At 45.6% G+C, this 18,404-nt stretch overlaps 1 protein-coding gene across 6 annotated transcripts in view; it reads left to right on the top strand.

Moving 5' to 3' along the window:
* The window catches only part of fbrsl1 (fibrosin-like 1), a 250,529-nt gene that overhangs the window by 144,408 nt on the left and 87,717 nt on the right, over window positions 1-18,404 (top strand). For 3 of the 6 annotated variants that reach the window (XM_076104290.1, XM_076104286.1, XM_076104287.1), the window contains exons 5-6: window positions 5,495-5,524; window positions 17,702-17,731. The exons of 2 other annotated variants lie outside the window; for them this stretch is intronic. In XM_076104290.1, coding sequence (XP_075960405.1) covers window positions 5,495-5,524; window positions 17,702-17,731 — 60 coding nt within the window. The remainder of the gene's footprint in view (window positions 1-5,494; window positions 5,525-17,701; window positions 17,732-18,404) is intronic. One more of the 6 variants, XM_076104289.1, reaches the window with a different exon arrangement.

Below are 18,404 nucleotides of genomic sequence, written 5' to 3' on the forward strand. Positions count from 1 at the left end.
ACGGCTCACCACCAACGAAACTGCTGTAGCTGCAGTTTGAATTGTCACAGCCTCTCCTCCTTCCTGTTACACTTCTATGGAAATTGACACCGTGTTAAAAATATATTAATTATTCACCCAAGCACTGACATCAAGGAAGTGGAGCAACTTTTAAAATATGTCTTTGATCCATGTTGGTTGTGCGTTGTCTCTCCTTTTGCTGTCACGGACTTTGGAAGACACAGGATACATGTTTGACCAAATAACCGACATAATTAGTTGTTTACATATCAGTGAAACGCTCCACGACTGTGTTCACCTCAAACTCAGGTCATGGAAGAACCGGCCTTCTTTAGTGTGATATCCTTCGGCTCAATATACAGTGTCGATGTCAGCTGATGTGTGGTGGATACACAGACATGCCTCCAACTAAAGTGCTAAATTGTGTGCTTAAATCATTTTCATTCTCATATCGCCTCTAATTAGAACTGTTACATGAACAAGGTTTTGTGCAGTCTCCACACTTTCTGGATTGGACATAGATCTGGAAATAATGATCTCTGACTGTGATGAATTTTTGTGTTAGGAAAGATGCTGGCCTGCTTTCAAAAAGGTCCTTTTACAAGCACCATGAACAAAGGAGAATGTATTCTCATCAGGGGGTTTGCAATGGAGAAGGTGGAAAGCTTAAATGAGGGAAAGTGTCATCATATGGCTTTTTTTGTTTTTTTTGTTAAAGATAGATCTAATTTGGAATTGGGCTAATGCGAGGAACACTATCAGCCATTGACCAAGGGTGTCTTATGACTGACTTGACGTACTTCACTCAGTAGTCTTGTGCTTTTACTCTGCAGTTTCAGTTCAGAGACCGGACCGGGTGCAGAGACAGGGTCATTTTAAAAGCTCCTGCACTCACTGTTCAGTTCATGAACTTCAGCGCCCCACCTTCTTCCTTCCCTTCAGCTCCTGGAAGCACAACTATATTAGTGTCTCCCAGAGAGCGTCAAGCAAGTCTGCTGCTTCTGTTTACAGGCTATTCAATCACTCTAAGTACTAGTGGCAGACTGATTTTCTTGGAAACACATTTGCCACAATCCCCCTCCCCCCCGGCTCCTTACATGCAAGGTATTTATCATATGAAAATCTGGAACTATCTGACTCACCTATTTTACTAGCCTTGTCCTAGAGCTGAGACTGATAAAACATTGTAATATATGCACTGCAGTCAACATTGAACATAAAAAATATCTCAGAATGCTGTGAGATTTACGCTCTGTCATCGGGGTGGTTACTTTTATAACACCTTCGCACTGGAGATAACATCTCGCCGCTTACAAGTTGTCTTCCGGTAGAAATTGGCCATTTATCCTTATTTGTTTGTGTACTTCTCGGTGACACACACGTAAAACAGTTGTGTACTTTGAGAAACAATCCAGATGGAAAAAGTGGGTGCAGTGTCAATTTGTTTTTAACCTACTTAGCATATGTAGCTGCTGGGAGTACTGCAGTGTGCCACCTCATATGACATATTTTGTGTGTGTGTAGAATGTCTCCGTGTGTGCGTGTGTGTGTGTGGATGTGTGTGTGCGCTAGTGACCTCAAAGCTAGCGGCAGCCCCTGCTAACAGCTGGTTTTCTGCCAGTTTTTCTGCAAGGCTATGAGAAATTTAGCTGAGCTGTGTGGTGGCTTGTGGCTCCCTAATAGAGCAATAAGCAGGGTGACCGGGCTTACTCAAGATTGATGATGGCGGTCTCGCATGAGGTCCTTGTTCATAAGGGCATAGGTCACAGGTCACATTCATAAACTGACATACATGCAGCTTTTCCTCACACCACAGTTTGTTCATTGCCTCTGACATGTAGTTCATTGTAAGGGGATACTTGGAACTGTAATTTTACATCTACAGCATCTGTCACCGTTGTGTCATAAGAGCTCGAATCACTGAGCTCTAATAAAAGGTCAACCTGTGAGACTCTCCCAGCATCCGTGTAATAAACAACACGCAGGGAATTGCGTGTCATCATGTCTGCCCTGTCTTCATCTCTTTCAGGCTTTGCTCTTCTATTTTTGTCCGCTTTTCTCCGAACAGTATATTTACTCAGCATATACCATACCTCTGCAATGACGAGTGTTTGTTCATCAGCTATGTTTAAACTGCACAAAGGATTGACTTGGCAAAAGACTTAATGCACATGCACAGTCACCCCGTGCTCTGTTTGCAGTTTCCAGGCCGCAGATCGACAAGCAGCTCTGTTAGGCTCCCCTATCTTACTTGTTCTCTGTCTCTCTGGGCTCCTGGGTCCTCCTCTTCCTCCCTCGTCCTCATTTCGCTTGAATTAATTGAGATCTCATTTTTGTGAGAAAGCTCATAGGAGGGCTGTGTGAGGAAGGCGAGAAGAGTGAAAGAATGAGAGATACAGATTGAGATCAGTGGCAGAAGCCTAGGGGGCACAGCTCTCCCAGAGGTAGGCAGCCACCAGTGTCTTGGGGGAGGGTGACTTATATCTTTATCCTCCCAACAGTCACCCCTCACTACTTCAGAAATGACCCATAGGCTGATAATCCACGAACTACATGCTAAGCTAAGTGCTAAATATGTGACCCGAGGGCAAGGTAGTGTCATTGCCGCGGAAGCCTTAGTTGAACTCATCACAAATACTAGATATGGAAATAGCTGGTATGATGTGCAGCCACAGACGCTACCTTGGCCCTGAACCCTTTCAATTATGAACCAGTACAACTTCTCCCAGTGCAATATTCATGCGTGGTCAGATCACTCCTGACGTCTTAGGCTGTTGTAAGTTGAGATAAACACTTGGCGGGTCGTAGCAGCCAATCCCTCGCCTCTTCTCCTCAATGTCACTGCCTTAGCGCTCAATAATTCAAAGCTTGGCGGTAATGAGCTCCCCGTAGGCGCTGTCCCCAAGGAGCCTCCCCACTGTGCCTCCACTGTAATGTAGTTATATCTCATGTCAGCTTTCAAATCAATTACATTTCTATCTGATGGCTATGTAATTGCGCCTGATTGAGTTTTTGGCACGCCAGCCAAGTGTGTGGTTCTCAAACTCAAGCCAGTCAAAACAGGAAGCTTCATGAAATGAAACTGTATTTCATCCTGATTGAGGCTGCTTGCACGATAAGCACAACTATAATTATGATAATAATAACAATAGCAATCTGTGTTTTCTCAGCTTTGTTGTTCTTTTCCCCCCCCTTGCTCTCCAGATGAAATTGTGCCCCAAGGACAATGCACAACACTTGCTTTATTCAAGATGCAACGGCTGCCTTGATTGTTTGTAGCATGTGCAATTTAGTAGATTAAATGTAAACCATAATGCGTTTGTATACATTTAGGTGTCTGAAGTTTCACATCGTTTAAGTGCAGCAAACATATCTCCAGCACTACACTCTGTGACTAGAGCCATACTGATCTGTACGTGTTGTGGTTAGATTTTGATGTCAGACATAGTCTGCCGCTGCCGACAGAAGTCATACTGTCTTTTGGCAAAATGCCTAGAAATAACAAGCTAACCTCCTACCTACAGCAACTAGCCGGCAGCCGAGGTCAAAGCAATATTGTTGTCAGATCTCGGAGCAGAATTTTATTGACTCAAGATTGGTTGAATTGATAGGCGGACAGACAGGTGGATGGAAAGATGAATGGAGAGACGAATGCCCACATGGCTGGACGGACAAATGGAAATACGGATGGATAGATGGATCAACTGAATGCATGCCTGGATGGACAGAGGGAATACCCTAATAGAGTGGCATTGAGATAGATGAGGGGGAGGATGCTGCTGTTAGGTGCATCAGCAACTAAATAGTGATGAATTGTGGCTTCTGTCAGCAGCACTAAGTATAACAGACACAGTAAAGCAGCCTGGCTCATCCATAATCAGCAGACACAGATTGTCTTCATGCCTTCTTTGGAAATAAAGCACTGAGGGCATCTACCAATCTGTCTTTCTATCCACACTTCATCATCCCTTTTCTTCTCGTATCCCCTTACTCTTGCTGTTGTTGCCCTTTACATCTCTTCACTCGTACTATTTTCTCCTCATTTCTCTTCTTAAGGTCTTGCATCTTTCTGTCTGTCTCTCCCTCTCTCTCCGACACTGTCTTTTGTCTTAACAGCCTTCCTTTTCTTTTTTTTTGCGTTGAGAGAGCCACTGGGTGCACATCTACAATCTTGCCTTTCATTTCATGGCTTCTGGAAATGGATGTTTTACTGCCTTCATTAAGGCATGCAGCAGTCAGCACCATGTTTTCCCTCCGAAGTTTAGCTCTGTGAACCACGCCATTAGAGGACATTATGGCCCCAGATTTCAGGGCACAGTGGAACACTGTATAATTTGATTAGTGTTATTAATCAAGTGGAATACCACTCCTTTCATTCCAATCTCCCTCCCCTCGCCCTCCTTTTTGCCATTACAATCCTGCCCCCCCCCCCCCCCCCCCCCATCCAGGCACCTCTCTATCTCATGCACTACAAAACACATGCAGTGAAAGTGACAACTGGCCTAACGCCTTCCCTTTTAAAAACAGTGATTTACCACTTGTTTTGTTTCTCCCCTCCCCCCCTCCCTTCACCCCTCCTCTCTCAGCGCAGGACATAAATCAATTGAGATGAAAGTTCCATAATTGTGCTTGCTGGGAGGGATTTGAGCAAAATTGCGCCATGAATTTTTTAAAGGGGATTTTTACTAGCTGTTCAGCGAGACTTGGGAGGCAAAGGAAGGTGAGGCCATGAGGATTTATGGGCCTGGATTCTTCATTACTGAAGTAATTTTCCTGCAAATGATAGTGCGGCACACTGGAGGGGGGAGGGGGGGGGAGCGGGGGGAGCACTGTCCGCCTCGGAGAGTACATACCTGCTTAATCTCAGGCAGAGAGAGCAGCTCAGAGCTCTAATATCAGCTGTAAGGGACTGGCTCTCCATTTGTTCACATCTAAACTGCAGCTAGTGTATTTGTGATTCATAGTAATTGATTGCTGGGATTCTTTCCATGGGTGGCTATACAAGTTGATTTCATTACGAACGATAGGTTTTTGTTTTTTTAGAACTACTAGGAAACGTGCTCCGGGGTCGTTTTTATGATACACTGTTCTCAAAAAATGTGCTCACTTTGTCAGACATTTAAAGTGTTCAGTGTGTTTTATCAAATTGCAAAGGTTGAGAGGTACACTGCAGTGGCTGAGGGATGAACGGTGCAAGACATCATGTAGTGTATTATAACGTAAAGATGGTGGTGAGAAAGTACGAGGAATTTAAGAAGAGCGACGGAGTCAGTTTAAACGATCGCTAATACCTTTTTCTCTTTCTGTGGTTAACACCCCGTCATCTATTTGTAGTGTGCATGTGCATCCTGATGTAGATTTGCTTTACCAAGCTGTCATACTGTTTCTTCAGCAAGGGTTTCCACCTTTCTCTCTACCTTTTCGTCTTTCCTCCCTCCTCATTTTAACCTTACTTCAGTCCAATATGGCTGACGTTCTGTCTCCATCTCTTTAGGTGCAGCCAGCAGCAGTGGCCCTCCTCAAGGTTAGTGCGTCTACGATGCCAGGTCTCATTCTTTATCCTGCCTGCCGTCCACTCAATTTTACAGCTCAGTAGCTTGAGAAGCAGAAGGGGTAAATCTGCTGCAAGAACGAGAAAGAGGGAGAGAGGGGAGGAGGGAGGGAGGGAGAAACAAAATTACCCTGCACCCTGTCGCAGACTGCAGTGGATCTCATTCAAGGCACACTAACAACTCAAGACAATTAGTCACTTCTCACTAGGCCAGACCTGAGACTCACTTGAGGGCCAAAAAGAGGCAGGGAGTAGAGGACCTACAAGCATGGCTAAGCACTGCAGTTACAGGAGCGACTCAGTGGATTGAAAGGAAACTTCTGGATGAAATGGCTCCGACTTCTGCTGGAAGACCTTCGGGTCTTTTGTGCAACACTGCAATATAAATAGCAATATCTAACGGGGCATTAATGCACTAATAACTCAAAGATCTGTGCAAAATACTTATCTCTGAATTTGAATGATTATTATTTTCATGGGCATGTGTTGGATTGATGTTACCAGATTTAAATAATTAGATTTTGTTTTCCCCGACATGATAACATGATGATCTATTAGTGAATAATGTGTCACGGAATGTTTTTATTTAACATTCTTCAAGATAAACGAAGACGGCATGTCAGTAGTCTGTTACGTTCCACCCATTACATGTGGGCGGTCTAAGGTAATCTGCACCCACAGATGAGGCCTGGAGGTTCAGCTACCACATGCTACTGAACAAAAGTGAAGCATGACTAAGGTGGGTGGTGCGTGGAAGATTAGGGAGTGGAGAGAGAGAAAAGTTTGTCCTGGGCTCTCTGCGGAGACCCAGCATGACCAATTGAGGTGAAGGGGATGAATGAGGCCATTCACTGGGTCTAATGAAAGAGTTCCTGCTGGGCCCTGAATGAGGGTGGGCCCATCTGCACCACATAGGCGTGCACAAACCAGTGACCTCGAAAATTACCCAGGAAGCACTTTGGGACAGTCACCCCAGCAACAGGCTGGGGTTCGCATAGTAACCAGGCGCTTCAATCAATGCCTGGCAGCTTCTTAAACGGAGCAAAGTTTTTCTCTGTATTGAAAGAACTCTGTGTGAAATCAACTCCGAGGGATACCTCCCCCAGTTTTTTTAAGGGGGGGGGGGGGGGGGGGGGGGGCTGCCAATGATTGTCCCATGTGAAAACGTCCAGAAGCTCCCACCATCTTTAAGAGGTGTGGGACGATGCCCTCAGGACTTTTCCTCTCAACATAAAGATGTGTTTGTCTTAGCTACATATGAACATGCACTGCCTGCCTGTATGTGCAGTGCTGGGTGTAGGTTAATTAGGTTCAGGGCATGTATAGTGACAGGTTTAGGAGGCTGGGAAATAGATCCAATTACAAAGAGTCCAGATAAGGAGTGAGATTCCCTCAACGCCCCTGGGGAATGGACATTAAGTTTACAAGCATCTTAAAGGATCTGGTTCATCGGATTTTATCTATGTTATTTGGTATAATATATTCAGTCTTGACGAGGCGGAGGCACGCAGGTCATTGAAGTTCCATTCCCGTCTCCGTTCCCTCACGGAACTTTTGACAGCGTGAAATGACAATCCACCCCTGCACGCATCCCCCACGTCAAAAAGTAATGAGATTGTGCTGCTGGAAATATCACTACAAAGCATCAGGCCTGCACTCGGGTCTGACTGCACCTTCAAACAGCGCTGCCTGCCAGCTCGCCTGCATGCTGAAAAAGAAAGGAACAAAAACAATCAGAATCAGACACAGAGAAACGGCAAGGGAAGCTCCCTACGCTGAGACAAACGAACACGCCAGGGCCTTTCATCCTGAGAGTGATTAGCCATCCGAAACGTTTTATAACCCAGCGTTGAGTGTGTTCCTCAAACGAAAGAGTCCCATTGAGGAGTGGTGGTGAGATGTGTCTCGCTGGGAAGCGCCAGTGATCTAGTCTCTAATTGTGGCGTCGCTGACAAGACTGGTGTGGCTGGGAGCTTTTTAAGCGGGGCTTTTTGCTACGCTCTTGTTCCCTTCCTGTCAGATCCACAACCAAAGGCACCAGGGAACAAAAAGGCCCCTCAGATTCTGCTCTTACATCCATCTGCCTATTGCTTTGTGCATATAAATACAGGCCTAATTTAACACTCTAATAGGCCCTGATGCTGGCCTAATGTGACCAAAAACTACAATTGTTGCTGTAAATGCAGTGTTTGGTTGCAGATATGTAATATCACCGAACATAGTTTTCAGTCTGTGTAATTGCTGTCTCATATTCTTTCATATATCATTGATTGAAGTCTCTCAGCTTCAGAGAAGATGCAACGTTTCTGACACATTGGTAGTAGTTGGTAGTACCCTTCTTCTGCAGTGTAGCGGGAACACAGTCATGTTCGCGGTCTTTGAGCGACGTTCAGTCGAGCTGGTAGGAGCTTTCAAAATCTGGCACGGAAAACCTCTCGGATCCTCTACTGTTCAGAAGCCAGGTTGTCGTAGGTTTGAGGAATCGAAGAGAGGCAGTTTGAAGAATCAAAGAACCGGCGACAGTGGGTGAAAGAAGGGGGGAGGGGTAGAGAAGAGAGGAAAGGAGTGAAACCCTAGCTCATAAAAATCAGTATTATAACAACATTAATTGATGCTGCTGAGTGCCATATGTGATGCCATATGGAAAGGCTGCCCCAGAGGCCTGCTATAATAGACAGCCCGCAGCGGTGCACACAACTTGGCACATTTACAAACAAGCGACGTCCCATTAATATCAGCCACGCAGTCCGGGCAGCAGACAGTGGGAGAGGGAGGGAGAGGGTGTTGGAGGGAGGGAGGGAGCGGGCGAGAAAATAAAGAGAGGGAACCAAGTTACCGCATGTTTTGTTTGCCATCCTTAGTCCTCATGTTTTTACTATTTATCCACTTGCCTCATGCTATCATTCTTACCAAATTAAAAGATTTACTCTATGTGCATTTAAAATCTCTGCTCCTCTACTTCCACGGTTCTTTAATTACAGTAATAAATGGCCCCTCCCCTCTGGGTTGATCAGACAGCCCTCTGTCCACCCAACTGTCACTCCCACCACATGCCCAGAGGTCCTTTCATCACTCTCTCTCTCTCTCTCACACACACACACACATGCACACACAGACACACACTTCAGCAGGTTAGATGATTCATTGCACCTTGACAAAGGCGGCGTGAACGAGCTCTGTTTAACCTCTTCTGTGCCTAATCACAGGGCAGCTGTTATTTACTGCTGCTGTCCACACTTTCTGCTGCCTGGTTGCTCACATTCAACACTGTCCCTCACTTACACTGCATCAGGTCTTATCAGAGCAGGCTGGCTTGATGTGGGCATTCTGCAAGATATATTTCACTGAAAATGTCATAAATCATACACTCGTTTTATATTCATTTAGAATAGGTTTAATCAAGTGAATAATTTAGATCTCGTAGTACAACAGCGACTAATTCATATTTTCATTATACTGAAAAATCTATTGATTATGTTTCTGATAGTAAATTGTCAGACAAATACCCGTCCCGTCTTCAAATTGCATTATTTGGTCAACCAACAGTCCAAAACCAATATTAAAAGTCTAAGAAAATGTTGGTCATGATGGCGGCTAGAATCAAGTTTGAATTCTTTGAAGTTGATGCTTTCATTCCGTGAAAATGTTCTTTCTCACAGGATGTGATAGTATCATTAGCCCTGTGTATGTGAGATGCCACAGACGTGTATCGGCCCCTACTGCCCCGTACAGTCTGGTAGATAGAGATGTATAGGAGACGCATCTGTTTTGCGCGCTGCTTTCAGACTCTTATGACGTGCCCGTAGCGGGGAGGGAGAGCGAGAGATCCTTGTGAAACAAAGTTGTCAGCCATTCTGTTGAGTTTCATACAATGTGAGGCGAAACAAGAATAGCGTACAGCTGTTTCCTCCCTGACACAGAGGGAGGCAGATGAAGAGCAGAAGAGAGAAAGACGGGGGGAGGAAGAGGGAGCGCGAGACAGAGCTCTCCGCTCTGTGATGTGCACTGATGTAGCTGCAGCTCTAGGTCAAACGCTGCCAGTGTTTTGTGTTCATCTTCGTCTCGTCTCCCAGTGCTCCTCTAAATTATTCACAGCCTGAAGATGTGCAATGTGGCTGCCTCCCCCTTTCCTCTCTCCTCCTTCCCTCTGCATTGCTCTCTGTCTCTATTTCTCTGTTTCCCATCTCCTCCTCCGTCTCTCATGTGACTGCTTGTGTCAGAGGCAATGAACAGAAGTTTCTCCTCGCAAGCTGGTTAATCCCCCCATCCCATTCCATATCCACTCATCTACCATCAACCACCCACCTTTCATCACCGACTCCATCTCTCACACTCCTCCTTTCATCCCTGCTTGTCCCTCGCTTGCCTCTCCTGGCTGCCAGACTAGAGCCAGACGCTTCTTTCTTTTTTAAGGGGGAGGCTGCCAGCTGTTAGTATCAACTGCTTGGTATAGCTCCTGCTCTCCCCAGCATCCCTCTACCTCCCTCACTCTCACTTCATAGGATCCACGATGTAGGGGTCGGGCTGACGGGGTGTTTTCATCCTCTGTTGCTGTTTTTTTTTTCTCTCGCCTCAACTCTTTAATGACTTTGCGCTCATTTTATCCAGCCAAGTTGAGAGATAAACCCCAAGTGCGCACCAAATCCTCAGGCCAATCGATGGCACTGATTAAAGATGTGCCCGTCAGTCATTTCACCTTTAACAGACTGCCAGATGGAGGGAGCTCCTAGAAACCAAGGACATGGATGGACTAGACAATATGATATACACAGTAAGGCGAGTTTGTCAGCCATCAGAGATTTTATCACGCTTGTATCATCTCTTTATTGTTTGTGGGTGTATCAGGCTATTGCCGGCAATCTTGCAAATCAGCGAGCAGGCAGAGGAAGTACCTTGATTTGTTATATTTGCTGGATTTTCTTGCATGGTTATTTTATCCATAAATTATTTCACAATGGAGTTTCTGAAAAATGTAATATATCACAGTATATGTTGACACAATTAACTTTAGAGTGATGCAAACAGGCCCCGAGTCTTGTGTCTGAAGGTGTGGGCTTATAAACTGCATGCTTCGGTAGCAGATTATTATTGTCATGTTAAATCGGAAGATGCAAGAATTAAATCCTGTCTGGACAGCAGGGGTTGGAGGATGAGGTGTGCCCCTCGTGGCCACCTGAGTAGAGAGCAGAGCGGAAAGAGCAGTTAAATCCAGTTCCAACCGTTGCCACAGGACACTCATTTGTAATTCTGCACCCTGCCTACAATAGCGTTTGATCATTGCAGAGGGGGGACAGGAGGTACAAGGCGGGGGAAAGGAGCTGAAGCCTTCTCCCTCTCTCTTTGCTCCCCCTCCCCAAAACACCCCATGCCCGGCCTCTCGCAATTGCTGTCAACCAGTATGAATGCCCCCTCTGGCCTGATGACAAGTCGAGCGTGAAACGCTTGGCTGCCCCCTGAAATTAGCAGTAGAGCCCCCCGGCGGCACATGCTTCTCATGACCAGCACACAGTGGGCTGCCGCCAGATTCTTTTCATTATGGTGGCCTGCCAGCCCCCTGACTCTACCTCCTTCTGCCTCTTCCTCCATCCCACCCTCCCTCTCCTCCTCCTACCCCCTGTGTGTCGGCCAGAGCTCAGTAAACAGCATCTGTAGTGCTCATCACATTACTGTCGTTGGGAGGAGAAGGAAGGAGGGAGCCAAGCTCTCTGTGGGTGTTGCTGTTATTTCTGTGTATCTAAGTGTCTTTATGTGTGCATACAGTATGAGATGTTGTGTTGTAGCATGTATATGCATGTATATGTGTGTGTACATGTTTCTGTGTGTTGGCTTGACAGGATTAGTAAGAGAGAGAGAGAGAGAGAGAGAGCTAGTAGTAGCAGTACAGAGAGTGAGAAAGCGTGAGAGAGGAGGGGAGTAGCAGTACAGAGCGATGCCTGGAGGCTCAATCTGTTCCTCACTGAGCTACATCAGTGTTAGAGACGGCGGCTCGGGCCGCAGGGAAGCCTCCACTCACTCCATCAAACTGTCAGGCAGCCAGCGGAGCTGCACAGGGAGACTCTCAGCTGCCCCCGGGGCCAGTTCAAGTCAACATCCCATTTCCTTGCCTCCTCGCCTAATTTCTCCTACGCCCCGACTTAAATTTCCAATGCCCAGTGTCTGCCGCTGCAGCTCAGCACCACCGAGCTTGGGGCCATGTCAAAGCACTGGGAGGTGCTGAGGGTTGTAAATGTGTGTGTGTGTGTGTGTGTGTGTGTGTGTGTGTGTGTGTGTGTGTGTGTGTGTGTGTGTGTGTGTGTGTGTGTGTGTGTGTGTGTGTGTGTGTGTGTGTGTGTGCGGGTTCACCTCTGAAGGCAAGATAGCGAGCTTGTTACAGTCACACGGTCAGCAGAGACAAGAAGAAGCCAAAGGGAGCCTTATGAAAGACGAGGTGCAAAAATAAAAACATAAATCAGTGATATTTTTTTCCTCATTCTCTCTTACCTATATCCCCATTTTTCTTCCACGGCTATATTCATAACACAGTTGTGTATTCCCTGTCCCTTTAGGTTTCTGGCAGTTTTCTTCTTTCTCTCTGAGCTGAATAAATGCTCCCTGTTCCCTCGTACATCTGCCATTACAGTCTGTTTTTTCCCCTTCCAAACTCCAAGGATCACACCACCAGCCCAGTCGGCTCTGTTGCTCCCCCAGCGAGTGCTGAAAGCAAGGGCTGAGGTATTTCTTGCTGGAAAGGACAAGGCGGTCCTTTAATTTAGTGGAGAAGGGGAACAGCTCTTCAAGTTTGCCCCCACCACTATCCCCATCAATCTGTCCGTGCACCCCCCCTTCTTCCTTCACAACCCCACCACATACTTTGCATGGAAGTGAAACGGAGAGGGGCCAGGTCTCAGTGCTGTTTACATGGACTCTGGGTAATGTTAAAATCTGCTTAGTTTGGCCCCAGGTCAGGACGATATCTTTCCTCACCCTGTCTAGATTTACATGGCCCCCGCTGACTCTTCCCTTAAGTGTGTCAGCTCTGAACCAGAAGCCTCTGTGTGTCTGGCTAATGCAAAGAGCATTTCTCTGAGCTTGTCTTCTTCAATCCTCCTCCACTCTCATTCTCTCTCTGTCCTCTCTCAATGGGCCTCTGTGAAAGGAGCTTTTGCTGAAGCCGTCTCTATGTTTGCACAGCCAACTCCGAGGTCCCAAGCTCAAATATGGTTTTACGTGAGAGCCTGTCTAGGCCTCCTCTGCCGGTCGATATTATTTCTAGCCGGCAGAGTTTTTTTTTCTCTCAATCTCATTCCCCCTGGAGCATACATCTTCACTGGGATCGATACTTTCCTAATCCAGAGCTCCGAGGCTGACCCGGGGTAATCAGCTGACTTCCCATGCTGCCCGCTGGGGAGGTCAAGGTTCAAATGGCTGTATAGATTTGATCCTGTGATCAAATCACTTTGCTAGGTGGTGCTTTCAGATACAGCTGGTGGTGTCAAGAGTGATCACTTGATTTTTTTTCTTCTATTGTTGAGAGTTAAATGCAGTGGTGACATGTGAGCCTTGGCAACCCTAATATTAATACCGCAGTTAAGCACCCAAAGCTTTTTTTAGTTAAGGTGCACAGTAGCCATGAAACTGTAAGGTTATGTGAATCATATCAGATATTCCTTTTGTTATTTGACTATTCTGATGTTATTCCAACCCACTTACATACTTACGCACACACACACGCATGCACAAACTATTTCCTCAACTTTGTAGCTACTTGTGGCTTAAATGTGTCTGTGAGGTGGTGAGAAAGTTAACGTGGTAAGAGCGCGCAACTAAACATCCTGTCGATAGATTACGGAAGCTGAGTTCAAGTAAGGCTTCACCCTTCGCCACGAGTCCAAAGAGACCTTCAGATCTCCCGCTGATGTTTTAGGCCTGGAAATGTTAGGCGAGCCTCTGCTTCCACCCCTCAGAGTGGCCACTGCGCCTACGTCCAAACAACTCATCCCAGCATCCGCAGGAGGGAAATTGCAGGAGGAAATTGGTGTTGTTCCAGAAGTATCTGACATTGCTTTGGTCCTCGGCTATCTAAATGGACCATAACCCCCCCTCTGTGTGCTCTCACTCTAGGAGATTTGGATTTGTCCGTATTTGCTCCCTCACAATCAGGACTATCTCAGTCAATGTCCCTGAAGAGATGTCTTCTGAGTTGAAGCCATTTCTCTCGTCGGTATTAAGATGTCTACATGTGTGCAGGGATCAAGTGCTGCTGCTGTCTCACTGCTCAGTCGGACTCCTGGCCCTTCTTCAATTTTTTCATTTCGCATCATTTTTTTCTCTTCTCATTTATTACGTTTTTAATTGAAGACGCAAAATAAATATTTTTAGGACTCAAGATGAAGTAGCCGCCCTAAACTACTCAATTCAGTGTTAAGGTTTCTTTTAGCAAGTACAGGGCTGGGATCAGTATTCAGTCAGACAGTCGTTGACGCCTTCACAGCATTTGTGTCGCCAGGCAAGTTCCTCCTCTTCTGCTCTCTCTGTCTCTGAGGCAGACTTCATGGCAGACTGTCCTCCGAGTGTGACAAGTGGAACTGTGTGATTAATTTGGCCAGTCGTTTTAATGTGCTCCGGGATGCGCAGCGCTTATTGTCTTCGCCTTGCACGTCTTTCGGAATCTGCCAGAGAAAATGTACAGGAGGATCGAGACATCCATCCCTCCTTCCCTCCTTCCCCCTCTCTGTTTTTTCCCCCTTTCGCTGCCTCATTGAAGGGCTGAGCTACAGGGTCGTCATGGGGGCCAGCCCAGGTCGGGGCCCGGCTCCAGCCAAGGCCGCTGGTGGAATAAATCTCCTGTCTCTGAAGTGTTGAAAGCTGTGTAAATGTCAAACGCATCAGTCTGATGTGCTGGCTGAGGGGAGAGGGGGTTAGAGAGGAGGTGGGATGCTGGGAGGGAGGGTTGTGCATGAGCCATCCGCTGAAGCTGGTCCCCTGTTACCCTTCATAGCTGGCGGTTGCCAGGTACAGATGTTGCTGCTTGCTCCCTGCCTCTGAAGAGCAAGCCAGTTTTTTTTCCGTTTTTCCCCCCCACGTTTGTTTAGTTGGTGAACATCTATGAGAGACACAAACCACTAGAGGCTTGACTCCTGTCAGCAGCTTAGTGAGCTGCATATCTCTCCGATTTTAACAATGTCCCCTCTGGCCACCAGACATGCTGTTTAGGGAGTTTTCTATTTGGGGTTGTGGCTTTGCTCTTTCACCTTTTGGTTTTCTTGTATAGCCCTGCGAAAAAATCTTTTACCCCGTGTAACTATTCAAAGACGCATAGGGGGCCTAAATGAAGTGGTCCTCTTCTTACACCCATGCACTCACAAATGGGAGCCAATCTATTACTTTCATAGGTTCATTGTATTATTTCCTTTGACTCGACCAAGTGTAATAGCCCAACAGGGCAATCACATACAATACTGACAAAAACTGCTCGAACACTACCTCCATCCGTCCATCCGTTCATCTCTATAGCATCCCCCCTGCCTGTTCGTACTGTTGTTTTGTTCCCCCTTTCCACCTGCCTCTCTCTCCCCTGCTGTGCTGTGTGTCTCTCTGTCTGAGCCCTAGCCTGTATTCCTCTTTACGCTCTGCTGCAGTGCAGCCTTCTTGTAAAAGGATAAGCACCATGCTGTGCTCTTTTGATATTATTTTTTCCCTCCTCGCCAGCTCCAGCCCTGTGAGGCCTCATCTCTAGTTTCATGGCTACTGCTGCAACAACAAGGCCAAGCATGCACCCAGGGAATAGACCGAGCCAGTTGTTCATCTCCATCACCTAGGGTTTAAACTCGTCCCCAGGGATAGAGAAGAACTCCCAACTGCTGTGAGATGGAAGTCATCTGTTCAGCTGCATGCTAAGAATACATTTAGACTTGCTTCCTGGGGGTAGGGCGATGTTGGGGATTGGATCAATTTTCCTTTTATTGTAATTCGCAGATGGATCAAGATGGACAAAACATTGTTTTAAATGTGATTCACCACCAGAGTGGTGAACAAATGGGTGGTGATTATAGGTTGTGATGATCCACTAACAAGCAGTATAGAAATGGCTGACAATTCATTTGTCTGGAATCCGTAGTCTGAATGGGGAATTGATTGACAAGAAGCCTAAGCTACTTTCTCTTGTTAACGCCCTGCACTCTGTAATGAAGGTCTTTTCACAAGCAGAGGCACAGAAAACAGGGTCTGCAAACATTCCCCAAGAGACAAGAGGACACAAAGCGTTGAAATGTCCCCAATATTTAACATCCTTTATTTTTAGTAGTAGTAGTATTATAGTTATCAAAATTGTTTTATAAATGGGGAACATATAAGAGAAGACATTTTGCATTTCTTTCAACCATATTTACACAAGAACAGAACAATTGTCGGGCCATTTTTGCATTTTCTGCAGTATTATGAGGCACCTTTCCTTTGCGTTCACACTTATTTTCTTTATACTTACTGACAGGCTCTGGAATCGTAAACAACAATCACTTCACAAGGACTCGTATTGAACATGTAATTTGACTGTATTATCCTGCATGTATATTCGTACTTTTTGTCTTGTGTAGGAATGTGTCAGTATGAACAATAGGAGCTCAGGCGTTTCTTGACGTCGATATTCTGCAGATAGAGATGCAAGCGACAATAAACCCTCCTAAAGGGCTGAGCCACAATGTTCTTCTCTCACGTCTGCCAGCAAAGACTCCAGCTGTATCCCTTGTCTTTGCAGAGTAGGATGAATCACGGGGAATGGAAGCACCCCCACCACCACCACTTTCCTCTCCTGAGAGACCTTGGCCAATGAGCCCTTGCACTGATTACTCTCGTTACTTAATTATATATTTGGACCCACCGCACTCACAACAAAGGGCCGCTGTGCCTCCATTGACCCAGCTCCCTCCTCATTGTGCCCGGCTCTGAAAGGGAGTCAAACAAAACAAAGAGGGTCCACTTAAATATGTTGCCACAGGGACTTAATTGACAGGTTGAAGGCAGTTTTTCACAGGGGGCCCTCTCCCTCTCGATGTGGCTCTTCGCTTGAATCGCTCTGCTCGTCGTGCATCCTGCTGTGAGGTCCAGTGGGACTGGCCTGCTGCTCGACCACTCCTGTTTCCACAACTTTGCCATGTATTGTGTTGGGGGGAGAGAGAGTTACCAACCAGGAGCATTAAGCACTTACCCTCAAATGAATGTGAGAAACGGAAGCAAGGATCATGCAGGCCGGATTTAAGATGAGAACGAGGTCATGCTTTTCATGAAAATTAAAGTTAGTGTTTCAACTGACAGTAAACCGGGATTATTGACTTTACTTTGACTTAACACATTCTAGAATGCAATTTTCTAATTCTAATAACAATTAGTTTTCTGCCTGTGAACATGTCAAGGCTGTGGCACTTAATATCTGGAGTATTCTCCTCTGTCAGTTACTTGTTTCTCTTTTTCTTGTTATTTTTAAGGATGCACCTCTGAAGATATTTGAGCCTAATCACTTCGTATTTGAATGGTGAGATTTGAAGTGAAGAAAGAAACATTTCACTTTTTTCCGACTGAATAGCAGGTGATTTGGCCTTTGGCTGTGCCAGACGAGGCATATTTCAGAGTTCAACCTCTCTTGTTATTTAGTTCCTTTATCCCTGTAGAAGTCTGACATAGAAATTAAAGACTGGTTTGACAAAGGCGGATTTGAAATAACACACTTAATAGGCACTGTTTTTGAGTATTCAGAGAGTCTAAGCTCGGCTTTAAATTAGACGATAGTATCTCAAGGACACACTCTTGAAAGGCTAAATGACAAGCTGCAGCTGAATGCAAAGTCATTGAACAGACTCCTCATAATAGAATCCAGTGTATAGTGTTATTCGTTTTACATCTTTTGTAAATTTACAGCATTGAATTTGCAACAGAAACACCAGAATGGTGTTCAATGCGGTCGCTGTGTCGCTTTTCAAACATGAAAAAGTCTCTTAGACTACCACACACTCTCCTCTCCCTCTTCATCCTTTGCCGTTTTGCACTGAAAGCTGTCAGTGAATGAGAGGTTGCACACAAAAATAACATCTGCACTGATTATGGGCTATTGGGGTGGGGGGGGGGAAGCCAAATGAATAATTCCTTATGTATCCTGTGTCTGTCTCTTTTCTGTTACAGTGTGACAGTGAGTGTGACATTGACGACAAGGTAAGACTGCTTTTCCTGTGTTCATTCACTCCCCACGTGAAGTGGCTGAGAGTTGTGAATAACATATTTGAGCTCCCAACTAAAGAGGGGAAACAGTCATTATGTGTTGTTGGTGGAAAAAGATAAGGGGTAAAAGACACTCCGACGGTCCCAACACTGTTGATCGTTTGCGTCTCACAGAGTAAGAAAGTGACAAAGAAAATGTAGTACATGAAGAAGCTGTTTTTCGTGTTATCGCTAGCGCTATCATAGCTCCACTTGATGCTGTTTATATTATGATTTTTAGTGTTACATTTGAGAGTTTTGCAATGAGTATGTTCCAGTCACAGAAAGAATCCTGTTTTAATAATGTAGGTCACACTTTGGAAACCGATAGGGTGTCTCCGTACCTTAATCCTCCTCAATCAAAGATGGCCACCAGAAATGATAGGTGCTCATTTGTGCAGTTTCCATTTTTGCTTGGCTGAAGTATGGAGAATCAATCACCTTATGGGGCGGTCTTTGAGGCTTATGAAAAATGATTTAAAAGTTAGGTTTACTAACGAGGGCTGAATAGTACCATAATGTAATCTTTATTTTCCTTCAAAAGACTCAAATATAAACATGGAAACAACTTATCAGCAACTCAGTGAGCTTAAAAAAATGCTTATTATTTTAGCAGTGACGTCATCAA

This window comes from Anarhichas minor, unplaced genomic scaffold (genome assembly GCF_050575085.1).
Source record: "Anarhichas minor isolate MPS153535 unplaced genomic scaffold, ASM5057508v1 ptg000030l, whole genome shotgun sequence".
Taxonomy (NCBI): domain Eukaryota; kingdom Metazoa; phylum Chordata; class Actinopteri; order Perciformes; family Anarhichadidae; genus Anarhichas; species Anarhichas minor.